Source organism: Heterodontus francisci, chromosome 19, assembly GCF_036365525.1.
Source record: "Heterodontus francisci isolate sHetFra1 chromosome 19, sHetFra1.hap1, whole genome shotgun sequence".
NCBI lineage: Eukaryota > Metazoa > Chordata > Chondrichthyes > Heterodontiformes > Heterodontidae > Heterodontus > Heterodontus francisci.
In genome coordinates this window covers 16,099,202-16,124,311 of record NC_090389.1, presented here as the reverse complement: position 1 = coordinate 16,124,311, position 25,110 = coordinate 16,099,202, and the positions used below count along the sequence as shown (strand labels likewise).

The following is a 25,110-nucleotide window of genomic DNA, read 5'->3' as shown; positions in this document are numbered from 1 at the left end:
TTTACCTCTTGCTGAGGCACTGGGTGACCACAAGTCCCCATCATAGTAGCCAAGCAAGAGCTAACACATTTGTGAGAAGGCAGGGGTAAAAGACATGTTTCAGGTAAAGAACTGCTGTCAACACTGATTTATTTCACTTGTGACCTATAGCATGATGTGACCACTCTGGCCTGTTCCACAGGAAGCTTAGGCTGTTCCCCAAAATGCTCTAAATATAGTTCTTCCATATGTGCCTTGTATTTTAACTTCAAGGTAGGGAATTTCATTGGAATGGTAAGATTTCCCACCCATGAAACCTATTGCTTCCAGTACTTTTCAGTCTCAATTATCAGTGAGCCATTTAAAATTTCTTGCTCTTGATATTCAGGAGCTTTTATGACTGAAATGAGAAATTACAAGTTTTGCTATTGTCCTGATGGCATACAGCTGGACTACTCCCAGGCCATGTGCACACATCCGGTTATTTCAGAAGGAACATAGGAAAAGAAGTAGGCCTTTTAACCCCTCGAGCTTGCTCACCATTCAATAAGATCATGGCTGATCTGCGACCTATCCCTGTATATCCGTCTTTGCCTCATATCCCTTAATGCCTTTGGCTAACAAAGATCTATCGATCTCAGTTTTAAAAGTAACAATTGGTCTCGCATCAATTGCCATTTGTGGAAGAGAATTCCAAACTATTACCATCCCTTGTGTGAAGAAGGGTTTCCTCATTTCAGTCCTGACTGATCTAATTTTTTGACTCTGCCCTGTAGTTCTAGACTCCCCAATCAGTGGAAAAAGTTTCTCCCAATCTACCCTATTTATTTCCCTTATTATCTTGAAAATTTTGATCAAATCATCCCTTAACCTTCTAATTTCCAGAGACTACAACCCTAGTTTGTTTAATCTCCCCTCGTAGCTTAACCCTTGGAGTCCAGTTCTAGTAAATCTGTGCTGCATTCCCTCCCAGGTCAATATATCCTTCTAAAGTGTGCTCACTTTAAACCTGCTCACAATACTCCAAGTGTGGTCTAACCAGGGCTTTGTTTGGCTAAAACATAACTCATACCCCCTTATATTCTGTTCCTCTGGATATAAAAGCCAGCATTCTATTAGCCTTTTTGATTATTTTCTGTACCTGTTTATGACATTTTAATAAACCATGTACCCTGACCCTCAAATCTCTTTGGACTTCCACTCTTTCTGATTTTTCACCATTGAGAAAGTATACTGTTCTATCCTTTTTAGGTCTAATGTGGATGACTCCACATTTGCCTACATTGAAATCCATTAATGAAAGCTTTGTCCAGTCACTTAATCCATTGATCCCTCTCTGTAATTTTATGCTTCCATCTACACTGAATAAAATACTGCCTTTCTTTGTGTCATTAGCAAAATTGAATGTGTGGCTTTCTAGCCATCATCTAAGTCGTCATTGAATATAATGAATAGTTGAGGCCCCAACACAGATTTTTGCAGGGCACCACTAGTCACATTCTGCAAATTCTGCCCATTACCCCTTCTCTCTGTCTCCTGCCGCTCTGTCAATTTCCTAACCAGGTCAGTAATTTACCTTCAATTCCATGAGCTTCAACTTTAGCTGACAGTCTCTTATAAGAGACTTTATCAAATGCCTTCTGGAAGTCCATATAAATAACATCCATAGACATTCCACTACTTTGGTCACCTTTTCAAGAAATGTAATCAGATTCGTCAAGCATGTCCCTTCCAGGAGTCGGCAACCTGTCCGTGGTAAAAGTTTTGGGATCCATAACTGAGAATTTCAGGGACGAGAAATTTCCTATTCACTTCTTCTTTCAACCAGTCAATTTTAAAAAAAAATCGCAGCTTTCACTTTCACAGCTGACATGTATTTAGAGTGGGACCAGCAATGCCAATTTGGACAAGTTCGGGTTTTCCAGCTGGTTATGATATTTTTAAAAAGACCGGCAAAAAGGGAGAGAGGGGGAGAGAGGGGGAGAGGGGAGGAGGGAGGGAGAGGGAGACGCAAGGTGAGGGAGGGAGAGAGAGAGGGGGGGAGGAAAACAGGGAGGAAGACAGGGAGGGAGAGAGGGAGTTGGAGGGAGGGAGAGAAAGACAGAGAGAGAGGGAGGGGGATGGAGGAAGAGTGGGAGGGATAGGGAGGGAGGGAGAAAAAGGAAGGGAAGGGTAGGGAGGGATTGAGGGGGAGGGAGGGAGAGAGAGAGGAACCAGGAAAGAGGGAGGGAGAGAGAGGCGGTGAGAGAGGGGGCAGAGAGAGAAAGAGAGGAGAGAGAGGGGTGGCAGAGAGAGAAGGGGAAGAGAGAGAGAGAGACGGGGCAGAGAGAGAGAGGGTAGAGACAGGGAGAGAGAGAGGAGAAAGAGCGGGGAGAGAGAGAGGGGTGTGTGAGAGGGGGGGACAGAGAGACAGATAGAGGGGCAGAGAGAGAGAAAGGGGCCAGAGAGCGAGGGGGACGACACAGAGCGGGGGACACAGAGAGGGAGGGGGAGAGAGCGCCACACAGATGACAGACAGACAGAGAGAAGTGGGAGAGAGAGCAATCAGTATCACTCCTGAGAATGGACATTTAGCCGGAATACTCCACATCGTTACAGCAACTGTACGGGCAAACATTGACTAGTGCAAGCAAAAAAATGCCAAGTGCCTCACTAAATCAGTTTCCAACATAGTGACCAAAAGGTAAGTCAATAAATTAGATTTCTCATTTAAAGCATCTTCACAAAAATGCACCTTTGTTGTCGTTTCGATTAATAGTAAGATAAATTTTTAATGCCTTTATCTTTCCGAAATTGTCTCACTGGCCCCCTATGTAAGACAAAAATTATAATGTGGCCCCCCCCCCCACATGAAAATGTTGGGCACCCCTGCTTCAAGCCTTCAACCTGGTGTTTTAAAATAACCTAGCAGCAAAAGTAATTCGCATTGGCATTGCATACTGTTTTGCATGCGAGCTAGCTAATACATTTGTGCTGCTCTCCATTGATATTTGTATGCTTAGCTACCTTATTTATAGGGAGAAATGTGTTTTTAATTGGACTATGCTTTGATGGCATTAGATTGGATATATACTTTATGTACAGATTAATCACCTCATGTCCATGGCTGAGTCAATAATTTTGTCAAATGTCCGTGATGCAACATGTTGGTGCCTATTCCTGGTCCAATCCTTTACAAGTCCTTGCTAGCTCCCTCTGATCAGCTGAAAATTTTCAAGGTGTTCAGGCACTCTATCCTGAACTACAGATAACAAATGTTAGGATAAGTGGTCCAGAATTCCCTGGTGGAGATGTGGTGGAGTACTGCAGGAGTTGCCACATGTGCCAGGTTGAGGGGAAACCCCAACCTACACTGAAACCTGCACCCCTAAGTTCTGTACCGGTGTTAGGAGGACCCTCCAGCAGAGGAACCCCCGCCGAGAACAAAAGGGGACAGGCAAGCACACGGCTGGCAAAAGTTAAGAAAGAGCAAGGGAAAAGATGACCCAGAGAGAAGGTTCAGGGAAGTCCGGGAAGAATCCCGGATGAAAACCCCTACCGTCCGATCAACCAACCCCGAAAATTTGTAAAGTTAAACCCCACATCCTCTTATGTAAATGCAGACGCTAGAAGCACCCCACCAGAGTTGCTAACAGCATTTACAGGAGCTCGCAGAGACAAAGACAGACAGAGACAGAGGCAGAGAAACCGTGAGGGTGATGTCTCACCGAGTCATCAGTGCCACAGGAGAGTGCAGGCAAGTCTGCACAAATACCTACAAGTAGGAGTGTCCCAAAGAACAAAGGGGCAAGTAACAAAGACTCCTCCCCCACAGTCAAAGAAAAAGGGCACCACCCATCCCCTGAAGTCAAAAGTCTTTGTAAAGCAGCCCTGGCCCCCAGAACAGACCATTTTTAATAAGCTTTAAGATTGGTGAATGAGTGGAAATGAATGAGAGAAATGCATGGTTTTTCTTTCTGTATCTTCTATTTCTCTCAAACTCTGTAATGAAATGTGCTGTTTTTCTTCAAATCGCATTTCATTCCCCTGGGTGGGAGGTGTCAGGCACACCCATTCCACCTGCCAAGACTGAGGCAGACATTATTTCGCCACATGAACATTAAAACTTAAAATTGCAAGCCCCTGATTGGAAGGACATTTGAATAGTAACGGACAGTGTTGGAACAATGGGGACCCAGTCGTTGCTTCCCCAATACTCAGAAGAAGTGGTCAGACCAGTTTTGGTCACATGACTTGGAGGTTTTGAATTTGAACTTCCAATAGAGGATTGGAAGAGAAAGCTCCTGGCTCCTGGTTTGAGAACATCCCTCTTCTGTCTGCTCTCATCTCACTCTCACCAGCTTCGGAAACCATTGAAGACATGTAAACTCAAAGAGAGAAAAGTCTCCTATATGAACAAGGTTTAAGAAAAATACTGGGTCCCAACGAAAAGTAAGAACTGCCTACAATCAAAGACTCGACAGCGAGCTGGAACCACAGAAAACCCCTTCAGAGATTGCCTCAAACCTTTCACCTTATATTCTCCTCTCCTCTTTTCTGTCCCTATCAGCATGTGTGTATCGCATGTGCATGCTAGCGTGGGCGTGTCGTATATCCACAGGCATGAACCGTATTAGAGTTTAAGTTTAAAGTTCAATAAATTTCGCTGTTTCTTTCTTTAAACCTAAGGAAGCCTGTTTGTGCTCATTTCTTTGCCTTATAATTGGAAAGCTGTGAACAAGGATTCACACAGGGGGAGCTCAAAACACAGTGTGTTTAAAAATTAAACCCTGTTACAATAAGACCAAGTGAAGACAGCAAAAGACCCCGAGACACATTTCTCACCTGGTCGTAGCATGCCGTTGATTTCTCCATTACTGTTATCTTGCTTACATTAATTTTGTTGTGTTCCTGACCCTGATTCAATAATAGTTTCCTTCGGATGTCTGGCATGCTGAACTCTTCCTATACTGTAAATACTGACACTAAGTAACTTCAGCATATCTGGGGAGATGGTGGCGTAGTGGTAATGTCACTGGATTAGCTAATGCCCTGATGACATGGGTTTAAATCCCACCAGGACAGCTGCTAGAATTTAAATTCAATTAATTAATAAAAATCTAGAATTAAATGCTAGCGTCAGTAGTGGTACCATAAAACTACCATCTGGTTCACTTAAATCCTTCAGGGAAGAAATCTGCTTTCCTTACCTGGTCTGATCTACATCTGACTCCAGACCTACAGCAATGTGGTTGACTTCTACTGTGAAATGGCCTAGCAAGCCACTCTGTTCAAGAGCAGTTAGGGATGGGCAACAAATGCTGGCCTGCCAGTGGTGCCCATGTCCCATGAAAGAATTTAAAAAGTCTGCCATTTCCTTATTTTCATTGACAACTTCACATTTCAGTTTTCAAGGGTCCCACATTGCTTCTGACCACTCTCTTTTTCCTAAAGTAATTGGGCTGAATTTTCCAACCCCCCAACATCAGGGGTCCTGGCGAGGGGGCAAGGGGCCAGAAAATGCCTCCAGGAGAGGACCACCACACACCCCGATGCCCAGAGGGCCTGGCCCGATATTGCTGGCAGTGGCAAGGCCTCATTGTGGACGCCCCCGGCCGCTCGGCGACAGGACCGCCATTAACATATTGAAATAAATATAAATTAATGAATTAATTACCTTTATATTACCACCGTGTGTCCCGGCGTGAAACTCCCGTGCCTTCGGATCCCTGTCCGGGGAACCAAGGTGTAACACTGGTGGGGAGGGGCGAGGAGCTAAGTTTCTCAGTGCGAGGAGCAGGGGGGAGAGGGACAGAATAAAATTATTTAATTTTTTTAATTAAATATTCCTTTAAATTTTTTAATTGAATGGTAGTGCTCGAGGCCCTTTAAAAATGGCGTCAGCACCTGCGCACAGGCAGCTGATGCCATTGCTGGGGACAGACAGCCCACCCCCTCCACGTCATCGTGGGGGTGGGGGGGGTGGTGCTCCCCTGCTTTTTAAATGAGCCGCCGCGCTTAATATCGCGACAGCTCCGTGACGTGTAGCCTGCACAGGTGGTCCGCCATTGTTTTCGCCTGCCGCCAATTTCGTTGGCAGGAGTATAAATTTCAGCCCATTGTAAAGGTTTTTTGTGTTGCTTTTGATATCACTTGTAAGTTTATTTTTATATCACTTTTTGTAGCTGTTACTATCTGCTTTGTCATCCTTTGCTGCTCTTTGTATATTTCCCATTGACCAAGACCTGTGCATTTTTGTATGCTTTATCTTTTAGTTTTACGTTATCTTTTAACTCTTTAGTTGTCCATGGCTGTACTTTTTGGCAAGTAGACCCTTGCTCTTTAGGGGTATAAGCTGGTTCCATATCACATTCACTTCTTTTCTGAACACCACCCACAAAGGCCTGCTTGGGTCTGTAAATGAAACCCAACCCGAGCCCGACAGAACCACATCCGACCTGAGCCCGACCCGACCCGAGTCCTTTCATTTTTCCCGCGCCCGACCCGACCCGTCCACCAGAATAAAGTTGATTATATTAAAGAGGTTGTGCTCTATCTTGGATGGAATCGCTCACTGAAGACTAGTGCGGAGTGTTTCCCGCCTTGACGTCCTGGCTGTCACTGTGTCCGACCCGGCCCGACCCAACCCAAGCCCGAATGCCGGACCCGGAAGAGTCGCCCGACCCAACCCGAACCTGACACATGTCGTCGGGTCCCATCGGGTTCGAGTCGGGTAGCCATGCTCTACCGTCCACTAATCTTCTGTCGTTATAACCATTACTGATTTGCCTCGTTTACATGGACAGTCGCTGTCTCATTGCATTGGAGCTAGACTTACCTAAATCTAGAATCTTAACAGCTGTTTCATGTTACTCACTTTCAAACAGTGTTGAACTCGATCATCGTATGATCTCTATTTGGTAAATGTTCTCACGCTGTTAAGCTATTAACTAAATCTAGCTCATTATTCATTACTAAATCTAATATAGCCTGCCACCTGGTTGGTCCTAGGACATATTATTGCAGAAAACTATCCAAAGTGAAAAATTACTCTAGTTACCTTTGATCTACCCTCTTACCATCTACAAGGAGTTCCCAACTCTGTTTGGATGTATTCCTGAGGTTTCATCACATGACCTCCCAACTCTAATGTAATATCTGGGGTTTGCTTTAATTTAGTTGTAAGACTTAGGTCAATTACAGTCTAAGTTGGGAGAGCAGATCTAAAAGGGACTTACAGCTCAAACTAGCTACAAAACTACAAGGGTATGAGGGTGCTTTCACAAGCTTCACAGACTTTATTAAGTTTTCCCCAATAAGCACAAAATCGTGATACTTAGCAAAGGGAAGTGGTCAGCAGTTGCATTCATGATGGTTAACTGCGGCGCCTTGTCTCTTGTTTGAAGTCTATCTTCTGTCTCCTTCTTGATGATGATGTGCACTTTTGGGGCCTTACAAGTTCTTACTTTATACACCTTTCCCAGCTTGGTTCTGTGCCATATTAAGTAAAACCCCGTTTCTCTTCAGCTGATTAGTCAATCATTATCTAACTGCCCTCCCATGATGGTACTTCAAGTCTGGTTTAAGTCATTTTCATTGTTCTTCAGTAAGGGGGGTGGGGGCCTCCAGATTCGAGTTTCCTTGACTGTATGGATTCCTTCACAAAAGGTAATATCTTGATCCGGTGCACCCTGCTGTGGCTATTCAACCACAGTAACCACTTAATGGGATTGATATGCGCTTATCTCGTTTCACAGCTTCGTGACCAGACAGGGATTGTTTACAGTCTCCCTGGGGTAATCCACAGTCTAATGACTTTTAAATAAAGGGTCTCGACATGTCATGACTTGTCCAGAACTTTAACTAACATCATGCTTTGTGGTTATGTTACATACAGAATACAGTTTTAACCATTATACTTAAGGATATGACAATTAAGTTCTCACAGTCCTATAATAAAGTAAACTCTATCCTACACTAACATCCCTACCCCCACACTCCTGCCATTGGTCGCCCGACATGTCCATCTGCACAGAGTTTCCACACAAATCAGAAAGTGAACAGACTCTGTGTTACCCAATGGGTAATTATTGATTCAGTCAAACAGCCTTTCTTCCCATCTCTAATACTTTTAGAACTGATAAACACTTTTTTTATATCCATATGTTGCTCACAGCAGTGTCCTGGAGATTAATCTTTAATTCCTGGAAATTTATGGCAATCCTGGAGGGTTGGCAACCCTACCATCAACCCACATGGGCAGTTAGCTAGGACTGTTCATATGGTGCTTAGCTGGAATTGGGGTGCTCAGAAACTAAGAAAATTGTACAGCACTGAAATCGTCCAGTAAGTTTGATTTAAGAATGCAACCAATGTTCATTTTGTTTTTTAGATGGTGGAGGAGATATGTGGAAATATCCTGGATAAAGTTCCTAGTCTAATTGACATTAAGGTAGTGATGGAGATGTTTCCAGTTATGTACAAGGAATCCATGAACACCGTCCTAATACAGGAAGTGATTAGGTACAGAACCATTCTGCCATCTGGTGGTTATAAACACAGCAGCACCAGAAAGCTCACACAAAAGTGAATATTCCCCTCCCAGCCCTCAAGTAGTGGGACCTTGATCAGCAGTCACAGCATTCACCAAAAAGACACTGGCTCAATCATATGATCAGGCCCATTACATATTGCTGACAGAGTTCCCAGCTTGAACAGGGCATGGCATTTCATACTCAAAAGGTTGTGGTCCAAGACCCACTACAGGGACTTAAGCACAAAGATCAAAACTGACACTCCAGTGCAATACTGAGGGAGTGTTGTGCTATTGGAGTTGCAGGCTTTCAGATGATGTGTCAAATAAAGGCCCTCTCAGGTGGATGTAAAAGATCCCATGGCATATTCGAAGAGTTCTCCCTGGTGTCCTGGCTAAAAACTAAAAACAAATTACCTGGTCATTATCGCATTTCTGTTTGTGTGCAAATTGGCTGCCATATTTCCTGTGTTACAATAATGAATACACTTCAAAAATGGTGACATCCTGAAATTGTAAAAGGCGCTATCTAAATGCAAGTTCTTTGATCTTTCTCACCAATATTGGGGGTGGTGGCAGAGATGGGATGGCAAAAAACAACAGCAACTGCTTTTCATGGGATGATACAAGAAGGGGCAGGTCAGCTCAAATCACTCAGAAATTGAGATGATTTTATGCAAAATCCAGCAAAGGAAAGTTCCATTCTTTGATGTCTTGGGCACCCTCCTCTGCAAGAAATGTGCTTGCTGATTGGATAGAGGTGGCTGATAGAATGAATGTGCTCTCCAACATGCAGAGGCAGGTGACAAAAGAAGTGAATAACCTCAGAAAATCTGCCAACACTGTACTAAATCAAGTAGATGGGAAAAGTATATGTATGACACCATAGGGTTCTTTTCAACCAGCTACACCCTAACTAAAGTTTGCAGGATAAGCCCTCAGAAACAACACTATTCAAACTTCATATGCAGGCCTGTGCTGAGCAGGGCATACTTCATTACAGTCATATAAAACTTAACTGTTGTTCTGTGACCACTTCACAACATACCCCCACAGAAGAAGCTTTACCAAATAGCTATCTTGCATGATGCATGCTCATTCATTCACACACCAACTGCAATGCAACATGCCAAAGAATTATCATTTATTCATGTACTCCTAAAAAGCCTCTAGTATCTGAGCTTTGCTTCTTTGCAGGACAAAGCAGAACAAAGCAGTGTAGAGCAGAAGGATGTAGACATCCAAACGTTGCTCTCAGTTTGGATCATGTTTGACATGGTCACACTGGAAAACAAGAGAAATTGGGCATTGGTGAAGCTAGAGGTCTCTCTGAGGAGCCAAGTTAATATCATCCTTTTCTTGTTATTCTGGGGAGATGGAGTTGTAGAGGTATTGTCACTGTACTAATAATCCAGAGGCCCATGCTTTGCCCCTAGGACATGGGTTCAAATCCCGCAACGGCAGGTGGTGGAATTTGAATTCAATTACTTCATAAAAATCTGGAATTAAAAGCTAGTCTCAGTGATGGTGCCATGACGCTATCAACGATTGTCATAAAGACCCGTCTGGTTCACTAATGTCCTATAAGGAAGGAAATCAGCTGACCTTACCAGACCCACAGCAATGTGGTTGACTCGTAACTGCCCACTGAAATGGCCTAGGGTGTCGCTGGCTAGACCAGCATTTATTGCCTATCCCTAATTGCTCTTGAAAAGGTGGTGGTGAAGCCTTCTTGAACCACTTCAGTCCTTGGGGTGTAGGTACAGCAACAGTGCTGGTAGGAAAGGAGTTCCAGGATTTTGACCCAGCGACAGTGAAGGAGCAGCGATATAGTTCCAAGTCAGAATGGTGTGTGGCTTGGAGGGGAACTTGCAGATGGTGGTGTTCCCATGCATCTGCTGCCCTTGTCTTTCTGGGTGATAGATATAGCAGGTTTGGAACATGCTGTCAAAGGAGTCTTGGTGTGTTGCTGTGCAGTGCGTCTTGCAGATAGTACACACTGGTGCCACTGTGCATTGGTGGTGAAGGGAGTGAATGTTGAAGGTTGTGGATGGGATGCCAATCAGGCAGGCTGCTTTGAAATGAGAACAGAAAGTGCTGTAAATACTCAGCAGGTCTGGCACCATCTGTGGAGAGTGAAACAGTCTTAACATTTCAGGTCTGCTTTGTCCTGGATAGTGTCAAGCTTCTTGAGTGTTGTTGGAGCTGCACCCATCCAGGCAGATGGAGAATATTCCATCACACTCCTGACTTGTGCCTTGTAGATGCTGGACAGGCATTGGGGAGAAAGGATGTGGGTTATTCACTGCAGGATTCCCAGCCTCTGACCTACAACAGCATTTATGTGGCTGGTCCAATTCAGTTTCTGGTCAATGGTAATTCCCAGGATGTTGATAATGGGAGATTCAGCAATAGTAATGCCATTGAATATCAAGGGGAGATGGTTATATTCTTTCTTGTTTGAGATGGTCATTGCTTGCCACTTGGATGTTATCCAGGTGTTGCTGCACCTGGACATGGGACAATATTTGAGGAGTCGTGAATGGTGATAAACATTGTGCAATCATCAGTGAACATCCCCACTTTGACCTTATTACGGAGAAAAGGTAATTGATGAAGCAACTGAAGATGGTTGGGCCTAGGACACTACCCTGAGGAACTCCTGCAGTGATGTCCTGAGCCTGAGATGATTGACCTCCGTCAACCACAACCATCTTTCTTTTTGCTAGGTATGGCTCCAACCAGTAAAAGTTTTCCCCCTGATTCCCATTGACTCCAGCTTTGCTACGGCTCCTTGATTCCATACTCAGTCAAATGCTACCTTGATGTCAAGAGCAGTCACTCTCACCTCACCTCTGGAGTTCAGCTCTTTTGTCCATGTTTGGTACAAGGCTGTAATGAGATCAGGAGCTGAGTAGCCCTGGCAGAACCTAAACTGAGCATCAGTGATCAGGTTATTGCTGACCAAGTGCCGCTTGATAGCACTGTCAACAACCGCTTCCATCACTTTGCTGATGATTGGGAGTAGACTGATAGGCGGTAATTGGCCAGGATGGATTTGTCCTGATTTTTGTGTACAGGACATACCTGGGCAATTTTCCATATTGCCAGGTAGATGCCAGTGTTGTAGCTGTACTGGAGCAGCTTGGCTAGGGGTGCAGCTAGTTCTTGGGCACAAGTCTTCAGCACTACAGCTGGAATGTTGTCAGGGCCAATTTGCAGTATCCAGCGCCTTCAGCCATTTCTTGATATCACGTGGATTGAATCAGATTGGTTGGAGACTGGCATCTGTGATGCTGGGGACCTCAGGAGGAGGCTGAGATGAATCATCCACTTGGCACTTCTGGCTGAAGATGGATGCAAATGCTTCAGCCTTATCTTTTGCACTGATGTGCTGGGCTGCCCCATCATTGAGGATGGGGATATTTGTGGAGCCTCCTCCTTTTGTTAGTTGTTTAATTGTCCACCACCATTCATGATTGGATGTGGCAGGACTGCAGAGCTTAGGTCTGATCTGTTGGTTGTGGGATCGCTTAACCCTGTCTATTGCATGCTGTTTATGCTGTTTGGCATGCAAGTAGTCCTGTGTTGTAGTTTCACCAGGCTGACACCTCATACTTAGGATGCCTGTTGCAGCTTCAGGTATGCCCTCCTGCCACTCTTCATTGAACCAGGGTTGGTCCCCTGGCTTGATGGTAATGATAGAGTGGGGGATATGCCAGGCCATAAGGTTACACATTGTGGTTGAATACACTTCTGCTGCTGCTGATGGCCCACAGTGCCTCATGGATGCCCAGTTTTGAGTTGCTAGATCTGTTCGAAATCTATCCCATTTGGCAAGGTGGTAGTGCCACACAACACAATGGTGGATATCCTCAATGTGAAGACAGTACTCTGTCTCCTCAAGGACAGTGCGGTGGTCACTCCTACCAATGCTGTCATGGACAGATACATCTGTGACAGGTAGGTTGGTGAGGATGAGTTCAAGTAGGTTTTTGCCTCTTGTTGATTCCCTCACCACCTGCCGCAGACCCTGTTTAGCAGCTATGTCCCTTAGAACTTGGCCATCTCGGTCAGTAGCAGTGTTACCACTATATGGCAGAAGCAGTGCTGAGTCAGCTCATGACCCAGCAACACCACAAGGAAGAAGAAGGCCACACCAATTACAAGAGGCTCCTACTCTCATCTCTGAGTCAGAAGGTTGAGGGGTCAAGTCACACTCCAGAGACTTGAACACAAAAATCTAGGCTGACACTCCAGTACAATACTGAGGGAATGCTACACTATTGGAGATGCCGTCTTTCAGATGAGATGTTAAACCAAGGCCCCATCTCCTCTCTCAGGTTGACTTAAAAGATCTCATGGCACTATTTAAAAAAAGAGCAGGGGAATTCTCCTTGATGGCCTGGACAATATTTATCCCTCAATGAACATCACAAAAACAGATTAATTATCATATTTCTGTGCACAAATTAGCTTCTGCATTTCCTACATTACACCTTAAGCATGCTGAATGATATTGAGCATGTTCCAACATTGACAGAAGAAAGAACTGTAAAATGTGAAGCAGACATCCCAAGTAAATCTATCTCAGCACTGGAAAAGAAGCTAGTCTTTCCAAAATTGTTAAAGTTTCATTGGAGTTAATGTAGCAGTTCTGATAATAGGCCCCACCAGAAATAGTAACCTCGCTTTACCTTTCAAATGCTGTCATAGCTGCTCTACAATCCCACAGAAGTATAAGATTTTTGTGGTATTATGAGATTCAAAGACAGCTTCTCTTTTTGTATGTGCCCTCCTCTGATGCTGTTCAATAGATCAGAATTTAGAAGGTGTAGCAGCCAACCAACTTTCATTTTTTTCCTATGCTGGATTAGTACCTCACAGAAGTATCCAGAAATGTCACAAATGACTAATCTTTCAACTGTTTGGAATAATATTCTACATTTTGTTGTTGTGTAGGTACAATCGGCTGTTGGAGGCTATTGTACAAAGCCTTAATGACCTTCTGAAAGCACTGAAGGGTCTAGTTGTTATGTCCTCACAGCTGGAGTTGATGGCGGAAAGTCTGTACAACAATAGTGTCCCAGAACACTGGAATGCCAAGGTAATACCTCTACCATTTCATTATAGGAATGAATGAACTGGGTTGACATTAAAGCATGGTATAGGGAACAAGAATTCTTCCTCACTTGTTCATCAGTTACAAGTAAAATATTTCTGTAGTCCCATGGAGAAACAATTGCTGGGGAGGTGGTCCCCTAAAAAGAAATCTGGCTTCTGTGTGGTCAGGTGATCTTTGCCTTCTCTGTGTTGAATCAGACATGAACTGGAGTATCTGTATGGCTGATTATGTCCCCAACCATACCTAGGAGAGTTAGGAACACCATACCTAGGGCAGCTGGGAACACCACACCGAGAACAGTTGGGAACAAAATACCTAGGGCAGTTAGTAACACCATACCTAAGACAGTTAGTAAAACCATACCCAGGACAGTTAGTAGCACCACACCTAGGACAGTTGGGAACAAAATACCTTGGAGAGTTAGTAAAACCAAATCTAGGACAGTTGGGAATACCATAACTAGGATAGTTGCAAACGCCATACCTACGACAATTCGTAACACCATACCGAGGACACTTAATTACACCATAGATAGGGCATTTTGTATACCATACCTAGGGCAGTTAGTAACAACCATACCTAGGGTAGTTGGGAACACCATACCGAGTACAGTCCTGCTGCCGAGAGAGGCAATCTCCGCCTGCTTAAGAACTGGCGTCCTGTCTCCCTCCTCAACACGGATTATAAGATCTTTGCCCGGGCTATGTCTACCTGCCTGGGCTTCGTGCTGGCCCACATGATCCACCCCGACCAGTCCTACACGATCCAGGGCTTGTCCATCCAGGACAACATCCACCTGGTCCAGGACCTGATCCATCTTTCCCAGAGGACTGGTCTGTCGGTCGCCTCGATCTGGAGAAGGCGTTCAACAGGGTGGATCACAAATACCTTTCAGGACTCTGCGCGTCGGGTCTGACTTTTATACGCCGCTGCAGAGTGGTCAAAGTTAACGGGTCCTTGACTGCGCCCCTTCGCTTTGGGAGAGGAGTGCGTCAGGGATGCCGCATGTCCTGCTAATTATATACCATTTGCGTGGAGCCATTCCTGTGTCTGCTTCGCAGGAGGTTGACGGGTTTGCCTCTGCGCGGGCCGGGCATGCGTTTTGTCCTCTCAGCTTACGGCGATGATGTGCTCCTCGCGGTCACAGATCCCGTTGACTTGCGGAGGATGCACGAATGCCAGCAGGCCTTTTCTGCCGTGTCCTCCGCAAGGATCAGTTAGGAGAAATATTCCGGACTCCTGATGGGTCAGTGGCGGGTGGACTCCCTTCCGGAACAGATGACACCTTTTGCGTGGAGCATCACGCACCTCATCTATCCGGGAGTCCATCTTAGCCCCGTTGAGGAAGCCTGGCCGGCAAACTGACAGGAATTGGAGGCGAAAGTCACCACTCGCTGGGGCGCTGGACAGGACTGCTCGAGTGCTTTCCTACAGGGGCCGAGTGCTATTTATAAACCAACTGGCCTCGATGCTGTGGTACCAGTTGGTCACTTTGTCCCCACCCCCTGCATTTGCCACCAAGATCCAGAAGAAGCTCGTCGATTTCTTCTGGGGCAAGAGGAAACACTAGGTCTCTGCGTGGTCCTGTGTCTCCTGATTGAGGAGGGTGGCCAGTCGCTGGTGTGCATCCGCACCCAGGCTGCGACCCTCCGTCTTTGGACTCTGCAGAGATACCTGTACGTCAAGCGTCCTACCAGATGGTGTGCGTTGGCAACGTTTTTCCCCCGCCCCAGGCACTGCCTTCAAGACGACACGCAGCTCCCGGCGGAGAACATTAGCCGCGCCTCTTTGAGGGAGTTGCCTGTCTTTTACGGGATCTATTCAGAGTCTGGAACATGGTATCTCCAGTCAGGGCGCTCCCCCGCCAGCGGAGGAGTGTGCCTCGGCTGTCCGGGCACCAGCTCCAGGGACGGACCGATGGTTGGAGCAATAGCCGAAGCCCCCGGGACGCTTCTCACTGTAGGTGAGGAGAGGGCTCAGGAGTGCGCTCCCGGCCGAGCTGACCCTCGCTCAGCCAGAACTGCTTATTGGACCCTGGCCCCAAAACCCTCCTTGGGAGCCAGACCCGCACAACCTGAGCTGCCTTTTGGAAATATCCTCCATGCCATTCCACACAGCACAGAGGGATTTCCTGTACAGGCTGCTCCTGAACACTCTCCACTTCCTCGTCAGCAGGTCAGACACACCGTGGCAGTCCGTGTTGCCATCTGGCAGCGAGGGGAAATCCCAGTGGAGGGCTCTCTACGTGGGAGTCCTCCCGCTATACATCGGGAACCTTGGGTGGAGGGTGCTGCACAGGGCAGTCCCAAGTAGGTTCACAGACTCCCAGGCTGCCTGTAATTTCTGAGGCCTGGACGAGTCCGTGTTCCATGTATATATGGAGTGTGTGAGGTTGCAGCCCCTGTTTGAGTATTTAAAGGGGCTGCTCCTCAAGTTTTGGCTGCACTTCAGCCCCATGCTCCTGATCTTTGGGCACCTGGCGCGAAGGGGCGTGGGCCGAGGGAGGATCTCCTTGTCGGTCTGCTCCTGGGCCTGGCCAAGGTGGCAATTCACAGATCCAGGCTGCAGGCTGTCAGGGAGTCCATCTATCCTGATTGCCTGCCCCTCTTCCGTGGTTAGTTCGCGCCCGGGTGTCCCTGGAGAAGGAGCATGCAATGTCTGCCGGTACGCTTCCGCGACCGGTGGGCACCACAGGGACTGGAGTGCATCATTGATGCCAAGAATGGCATTTTAATTTGAATTTTGTTTTATTTATCTGCTTTTAATAAAGTTATTTTATAAAAAAATACCTAGGATAGTCAGAAACAGCATGCCTCGGGCAGTTAGTAACACCATATCTAGGACAGTTAGTAACACCATGCCGAGAGCACTTAGGAACACATATCAAGCGTTTTTATAGCCCCACACCTAGACCAGTTAGGAGCAATAGCCAAAGCAGTTCAGGACACCATGGTCAGAGCATTTGGAAGACTAGGGCTGGTAGAAATGTTACATAGAGTATTTAGAAACACCTTTAAGATTGCCATCTCCAATAGGCTTTTTTTAAATAAAAGAAATCAGCCCTTTGGTTGGTGGCCATGCCATCAACTGTCAAGGCCCAAAGCTCTCTAATTCCTTCAGCAGACTTCTCCATCTCTGTCTCCTGCTTTGATGCTCCTTAAATCTACCTGTTGATCACCTGTCATATTATTTCTTTATGTGGTTCAGTGTCAAATTTTGTCTGAAAACTCTCCTGTAAAGCATCTTGGAAGGTTTTACTGAGTTAAAGGCACTGTATAAATCGAAGTTGTTTCTTCCTAGCTCTGGCTCAGTTGTTAGCATCCTCATCTCTGAGCCAAAGATTTGTGGGTTGATGACCCACTCAAGGGCCTTGAGGACATAATCCAGGCTGGCATTTTAGTGTAGTGCTAAGGAAGTGCTGCACTGTTCGAGGTGTCATTTTTTTCATAAGAAGCATTGAACTGTGGTTTGTCTTCCCTTTCAGGTGGATGTAAAAGATCCCAAGGCATTATTTGAAGCACAGCAGGGTACTTCTCTCTGGAGTCCTGTCTGCACAGGAAGGGGGAAAGAGAGGAAGAGCAATAGTAATAGGGGATTCTATAGTCAGGGGAACAGATAGGTGCTACTGTGGCCGTCAACGTGACTCCAGGATGGTGTGTTGCCTCCCTGGTGCCAGGGTCCGGGATGTCACTGAAAGGCTGCAGGGCATCCTGAAGGGGGAGGATGATAAGGCAGAGGTCATGGTACATGTTGGTACCAATGACATAGGTAGAAAGAGGGATAAGGTCTTGCATCAAGAATTCAGGGAGGTAGGCAGTAGACTAAAAAGCAGGACCTCTCAGGTTGTAATCTCTGGATTACTCCCAGTGCCACGTGTGAGCGAGTATAGAAATAGGAGAATAGCACAGATGAATGCGTGGCTTAAGAGTTGGTGCAGGAGGGAGGGTTTTAGATTCCTGGACCACTGGGGCTGTTTCTGGGGAAGGTGGGACCTGTACAAGCGGGACGGCCTACACCTGAACCAGAGAGGGACTAACATCCTTGCTGGCGAGTTTGCTAGTGCTGTTGGGAAGAGTTCAAACTAATTTGGCAGGGGGAGGGGATGCAGACTCCTAGCAGAATAGGGACACAGCTAAACACAGGAAAGCGAACAAGTCAGAGGGAATACAGCAGAAGTAAGTTTCAAGGGAGTAAGACCAGGATGGAAGGCCTCTACTTTAATGCCAGGAGTATTGCAGGTAAAACGAATGAGTTAAGGGCAATGATTGACACGTGAATTGTGATATAGTAGCCATCACAGAGACATGGTTGAGGGAGGGGCAGGATTGGCAGCTCAATATCCCGGAATATAGAATCTTCAGGCGAGACAGAGGAGGGGGTAAAAGAGGAGGGAACATTGCAATATTAGTTAAGGAGTCAGTTACTGCAGTAATGAGAAATGATATCTTGGAGGGGGCATCAAATGAAGCTTTATGGGTAGAGTTTAGGAATAAAAAAGGGACAGCCACATTGCTAGGTGTTTATTATAGACTCCCAGATAGTCAGCGGGAAATAGAGGAGCAAATATGTGTGCAATTCGCAGAGGTGTGTAAAAATAATAGGGTAATTATATTAAGTGATTTCAACTTTCCCAACATTAATTGGGATAGTCATCGTGTTAAGGGCTTAGATGGAGTGGAGCTCTTAAAATGTATACAGGAGAACTTTTTAGCTCAATATGTAGAGGATCCAGCAAGGGAGGGTGCAGTGCTGGACCTAATTCTGGGGAATGAAGCCGGACAGGTGGTTGATGTGTTGGTGGGGGAGCATTTTGGTGATAGCGACCACAACATGGTACAATTTAAGCTTGTTATGGAGAAAGAAATAGACAAGTTACAAAAAAAGGTTTTGGATTGGGGGAGAGCGAATTTTAGTAAAATAAGGCAGGATCTGGCCAAGGTAGACTGGAAAGAGTTACTTGTCAGGAAGTCTACAGAAGAGCAGAGGGGGGCATTCATAAAGGAAATGGAGAGGGTACAGGCCCAACATGTTCCCTCTCGGGTAATAGGAGCAACAAGCCCAGAGAACCATGGATGACCAGAAACATTCAGGGTACGATGAGAAGGAAAAGAGAGGCTTTTAGCAAATACAAGGAGAGCAAATCAATGGAAGCATTAGTGGAGTACAGAAAGTGTAGGATGGAGCTTAAGAAAGCAATTAGGAGAGCAAAGAGGGGATATGAGAAAGCTCTGGCTGGTAAAAGTAGGGAAAATCCCAAGATATTCTATAAGTATATCAATGGGAAGAGGATAAGCATGGAAAGAGTAGGACCCATTAGGGACCAAGGGGGAAATTTGTGGGTGGAGCCAGAGGACATTGGTAGGATGTTGAACAAATACTTCACATCTGGCTTCACCCAAGAGAAAGAGGATGTAGATATGGAACTTAGAGAGAGAGACTGTCAGGTTTTTGAGCAAATTGTCATCGGGAGTGACAAGGTATTGGAGGTTTTGGAAGGCTTAAAAGTGGGCAAATCTCCAGGTCCGGACGAGAGGGTGGAGATTGCAGGGGGTCTGACCCAAATTTTTAATTCCTCTCTGGCCATGGGGGAGGTGCCAGAGGACTGAAGAACAGCTAATGTGGTCCCACTATTTAAGAAAGGTTGTAGAGATAAGCCAGGGAACTACAGATCAGTGAGTTTTACGTCAGTGATAGGAAAACTATTGGGAAAAATTCTGAAGGAGAGAATCTATCACCACTTGGACAGGCAAAATTTGATTAGGAATAGTCAGCATGGCTTTGTCAGAGGGAGGTCATGCCAACCAAATTTGATTGAATTTTTTGAGCATGTGACCAGGTGTGTAGATGAGGGTAGTGCAGTTGATGTAGTTTACATGGATTTCAGCAAAGCATTTGACAAGGTCCCACATGGGAGACTTATCAAGAAAGCAAATGCACATGGGATACAAGGTAACGTGATAAGGTAGATTCAAAATTGGCTTAGCTGTAGGAGACAGAGAGTGATGACAGACGGCTGTTTTAGTAACTGGAAGCCAGTGTCCAGTGGCGTACCACAGGGATCTGTGCTGGGTCCCCTATTGTTTGTCATTTATATAAACGACATAGATGACTATGTGGGGGGTAGGATCAGTAAGTTCGCGGATGACAGAAAGATTGGCCCAGTGGTTAACAGTGAGGTGGAGTGTCTTAAGTTACAGGAAGATATAGACGGGATGGTCAAATGGGCAGAAAAGTGACAGATGGAATTTATAGCTGAAAAGTGTGAGGTGATACACTTTGGAAGGAGTAATGTGACATGGAAGTATTCAATGAATGGCCTGACACTGGGAAGTTCCGAGTAACAAAGGGACCTTGGCGTGTTTGTCCATAGATCTCTGAAGGCAGAAGGGCAGGTTAATAGGGTGGTGAAAAAGGCATATGGGACACTTGCCTTTATCAATCGAGGCATAGATTACAAAAGCAGGGAGATCGTGTTGCAGTTGTACAGAACTTTGGTAAGGCCACAGCTGGAGTACTGTGTGCAATTCTGGTCGCTACATTATAGGAGGGATGTGATTGCATTGGTGGGGGTGCAGAGGCGATTCACCAGGATGTTGCCTGGGATGGAACATTTAAGCTATGAAGAGAGGTTGGATAGGCTTGGGTTGTTTTCACTGGAGCAGAGAAGACTGAGGGGTGACCTGATCGAGGTGTACAAGATTATGAGGGGCATGGACAGGGTGGATAGGGAGCAGCTGTTCCCCTTAGTTGAAGGGTCAGTTACTAGGGGTCACAAGTTTAAGGTTAGGGGCGGGAGGTTTAAGGGGGATTTGAGGAAGAACTTTTTTACCCAGAGGGTGGTGACGGTCTGGAATGCCCTGCCTGGGAGGATGGTAGAGGCAGATTGCCTCACATCCTTTAAAAAGTACCTGGATGAGCACTTGGCACGCCATAACATTCAAGGCTATGGGCCAAGTGCTGGCAAATGGGATTAGGTAGACAGGTCAGGTGTTTTAATGCATCGGTGCAGACTCGATGGGCCGAAGGGCCTCCTCTGCACTGTATTATTCTGTAATTCTTTGATTCTGAGAGTCCTGGGCAATGTCACTAAAACAGATGATATGTTTATTATCTTATTGCTGTTTGTGGGAACTTGCTATGTGCAATATTGGTTCTTGAATTTCCTACTGTACGACAGTGATTATACTTCAAAATTAATTACTTGGCTGTAAGCACTTTGTGATGTCCTAAGGACATGAAAAATGTTGTATGAATTTAAATTTTTTCTTTACTCTGTTATACTGAATGTAAGTAAACCAGACACATGCACAAAGGAAAATTATTCTTTAATATAACCTCATTTATAAGATGCTTAAATGGCAAAGACCCAAAGACCTCCAGCTTGATACCTGAGTGTCTGTATTTCCTAGGCATATCCTTCACTGAAACCCTTGGCCTCATGGGTAGAGGATCTTCTTAAGAGAATCAACTTCCTACAGAAATGGATTAGTAATGGGATTCCAGCTGCCTTCTGGATCAGTGGATTTTTCTTCCCACAAGCATTTCTAACGGGAACACTCCAGAACTTTGCAAGACAGTCAGTTATCTCTATTGACACAATATCGTTTGACTTTAAGGTAAGAGACAGGGAGGGGAACTAAGTAGTGTCATGGGTTACATAGTGATCTTTCACTGCTGAGTCCTGAGTTCAAATACAACTCCAATTGATGGAATAAAAGTCTCCTTTGCTATTTGTCCCAGTAGGGGATGCTTTTGAAAGATTTGAGCTGAAGAGTAGAACAGAGGGAGCCTAACTCTGCATCCCATTGAGCTTTAACTGGTCAGGGAGTGTTTCATGGGGCTGAGTAGCAGGAGCTTCACTGTGCATCAAACTGTGCTTTAATTGGCATAGGTGTCTCATGGTGCAGTGTAGCGGGAGCTCACTGTGCTTTAACTGGCCTGGGTGTTTGGTGGGACAGTGTACAGGTTGTACAGGAAGCTTTGTATCTAACCTGTGCTGCATCTGCCCTGCGAGTGTTTGACAGAACAGTGTAGAGGGAGCTTTACTCTGTATCTAATCTGAGCTGTACCTGACCTGGGTGTGTTTGATGCACCATTGGCCATGTAACAGTCAGTTAGTGGGGGGATGGATGCGGGGGGCTCTGCCCCATGCAAGGTCAAGTGGAAACTCAAGAACATTTGGTCCTGGTGGAGTTGGCAGCTGTTCTACCAGTTATAACAGCAATCCACCGTAATAGTCAATCAGTTTTGAGGTCTGAAATGGAAAATATTCCATTCCCCACTGTTAACTTCACAGTGAGCATTAAAATTTAGAAAATGAAGTAAAAGAAAAAGGATGGATTGATAGAGTTAAACATTCATAAAAATTTCCAAATTAAAATGAAATGAAGGTTCAGATATCTGCAAACATGGGGTTTGCAGGATCATTTGATCACAGCTCCTAGCTACTGATTATTCCACCAGCAAAATATTTTTATATACCCATAACCATCTTCCTGCTTTACAAGTGGGGAGATTGTGGTGTAGTGCTATTGTCACTAGACTAGTAATCCAGAGGCCCAGGCTAAAGCCTTGGGGACATGGGTTTAAATCCCACCATGGCAGATGGTGAAATTTGAATTCAATTAATTTTTAAAAGTCTGAGCTAATGGTGACCATGAAACCATTGTCGATTGTTGTAAAAACCCATCTGGTTCACTAATGTCCTTTCGGGAAGGAAATCTGCCATCCTTACCTGGCGTGGCCTACATGTACCTCCAAACCAACAGCAATGTAGTTGACTCTTAACTGCCCTCTGAAATAGCCTAGCAAGCCATTCAGTTTCTCAAGGGCAATTAGAGATAGGGACTCCCACATCCCTTGAATGAATTTTTTAAAATTCTGATGTGATTTAGCTAAATATTAAATAAATGCTGTGTGTGTAGCTGATTGTTATCCATCTCCTTGTCCAATGCATTTGTTACCCCTAAACTCGACTGTTCCAATGTACTGCTGGCCAGCCTCCCACATTCTGCCCTCTGTAAACTTGAATTCATCCAAAACTCTGCTGCCTGTGCCCTAACGCGGATCGAGTCCCGTTCACCCATCACCCCTCTACTTGCTGACCTACACTGGCTGTCAGTCCAGCAACCCCCCAATTTTAAAATTTTTGTCCTTGTTTTCAAATCCCTCCACAACCTTGCCATTCCCTACCTCTATAATCTCCTCCAGCCATACAACCTTCCGTGATATCTGCGCTCATCTAATTCTGTCTCTTGAGCAACCACGATTTTAATCACTGCACCATCAGGAGCTGTGCCTTCAGCTGGTTAGGTCCTAAGCTCTGGAATTCTCTCCCTAAACCTCCCCACCTCTCTAACTCTCCTCCTTTAAGATCTTCCTTAAAAATACAACACCAGCATCTACCCGACAATGTGGAAAATTGCCTAGGTCTGTCCAATCCACAGAAAGCAGGACAAATCCAATCTGGCCAATTACCGCCCCATCAGCCTCCTCTCGATCATCAGCAAGGTGATAAAAGGTGTCGTCGACAATGCTATCAAGCAGTACTTACACAGCAATAAAGTGCTTACTAATGCTCAATTTGGGTTCCACCAGGGCCACTCAGCTCCTGACCTCATTACAACCTTGAGCCAAACATGGATGTAATGAGTTCTTTAAGTTGTCTTATGCATCACAAATGAGATCCGTGGAGTCCAGTTCTTTGAAAAGCTGAACTAGTACATACAGTAGAGAGCAAACTATTTACAGAACCTTCATCTGGGTGTTACAGTTGTGGAGTGACTCTGGCTTGTAGTCACATGACTATATCCTGGTATTTAGCTCATTAGCATACGGAGATCTTAAAGGGGCATCACTCTTAAGGCAATCATACAACATCCCCTTTCTTTCCAAAGTAAAAACACATAAAATTAGATCACATCAAAATTCGTTGTTCAGGATAGCGATCATAAAATTTACAGGTATGAGTATAGGGATTGTGAAACTTACAAGTGCAAAGGCTTAAAAGTCCATATATTGTTTTGGTAGTTTGACAACTCTTGCTCGGGGAATTTGTGTCTCATCTGTTGCTGTTTTTCCTGAAGTTTCTCCCTCTCTGCATTCTGTTTCTGTTGCTCTGCCTTCAGCCTGCTAATATACTCTGTTGCTTTTCTCAAGATGAGATCTTGTCATTCTTGGAAAGTTCCGGCACCTCATCTCGAAGAGCCAACAGACAATGCATCCACTCATTCCTCCTCTGCCTCTTCAGGACATTGCGTGTCCTTCGCCTCTCCTTATCATCCGTGTATGAAGGCCTGGGGCTCAAGGTCAATGACTTGTTGGGGAAGGAGCACTTGGCCTCATGGAGGTACCTGTCCGTTCTGGCTTGTTTTGGTGCTGGCAGTTTCCTAGAGAACAGAAATAAAGGCGTGGCAGTGTTATGCTGTTGCCAGGTTTCCAACAGCACCGTCTGATGCTGGCCAGAGTCTGCAAGCGGGTTCTGGTCCTTGGAGATTTCCCCTTGGGAATGCTCCCCACTGCCAGCCTTTGCTTCTCAGTGGTTACAATGTCAATCTCTTCTTCTGAATCAATGGAGCGTGAAGAAATATTGCCTGTTGACAAGGAACTTTCACTATCTGAATTTGGAGCTTCATTCTCTTGGTGTGGCATCTCTGAGAAGGGGCTGATACTCTCCAAACCAGAACCGCTGAGATCCTGGAAGGACTGTGACTCAATGCGGGTACCCATGGTCTCTTCTGCTGTAATGGGTAACTTGGTGACCTCATGGATAGTCACAATGTTGAGTTCCTTATGCACTGGTAGCCCTGCCACTGCTGGTCTGCTCGTGTCTACCAGGTAAAATATTTGCGGTTTCCATGCTGACTTGCCATAGCTGCATTGCATTGTCAGTGTGGCACTACAAGGGATGGGTGATCCATTGTAGGCAGATAACTTTGCAGTTGTTGGTTGCATCATTAATTTCCAACGACTCCGGGACATATCCTTCAGGATTCGGACCGGTAGGATATTTGCACTAGCTCCGGTGTCAATCTTAGTCCTAAGTATATTGTTACGACCAGATGAGAAAGGGGTCGATGGTTCCCTCTCAGCCTTCACCTGGTCTTACCGTAACAGGGCTTAATTTTAAACACACCATTTTTTAGCTCCCCTTAGTGAATCCTAGTTCACTAACTTCCAATTATAAGGCAAAGAAATGAGCCAAACAGGTTTTCATAGGTTTAAAGACAAAAGGTTGAACTTTATTAAACTTAAACTCTAATTCGGTTAACACCTAAGGATACGCGACGCGCCCACGCTATAATGCATATGCAAAACACACATGCAGATAGAGACAGAAAAGAGCAGAAGAAATAAAGTGGAAACGTTTGAGGCAATATCTGAAGATGGTTTTGGTTACTGTCCTTCGAGCTCGCTGCAGAATCCTTAATGATAGATAGGTCTTGCTTTTTGTTGGGGCCCAGTATTCTTCTGAAACCTTGTTCGATGTAGGAGA

General features: G+C 45.4%; 1 protein-coding gene across 1 annotated transcript in view; it reads left to right on the top strand.

Moving 5' to 3' along the window:
* dnah1 (dynein, axonemal, heavy chain 1) overlaps nucleotides 1–25,110 on the top strand; it is a 697,254-nt gene that overhangs the window by 639,439 nt on the left and 32,705 nt on the right. The window contains exons 74-76 of the mRNA XM_068051405.1: nucleotides 8,351–8,481; nucleotides 13,454–13,598; nucleotides 21,026–21,232. Of these exons, the coding sequence (XP_067907506.1) occupies nucleotides 8,351–8,481; nucleotides 13,454–13,598; nucleotides 21,026–21,232 (483 nt within the window). The remainder of the gene's footprint in view (nucleotides 1–8,350; nucleotides 8,482–13,453; nucleotides 13,599–21,025; nucleotides 21,233–25,110) is intronic.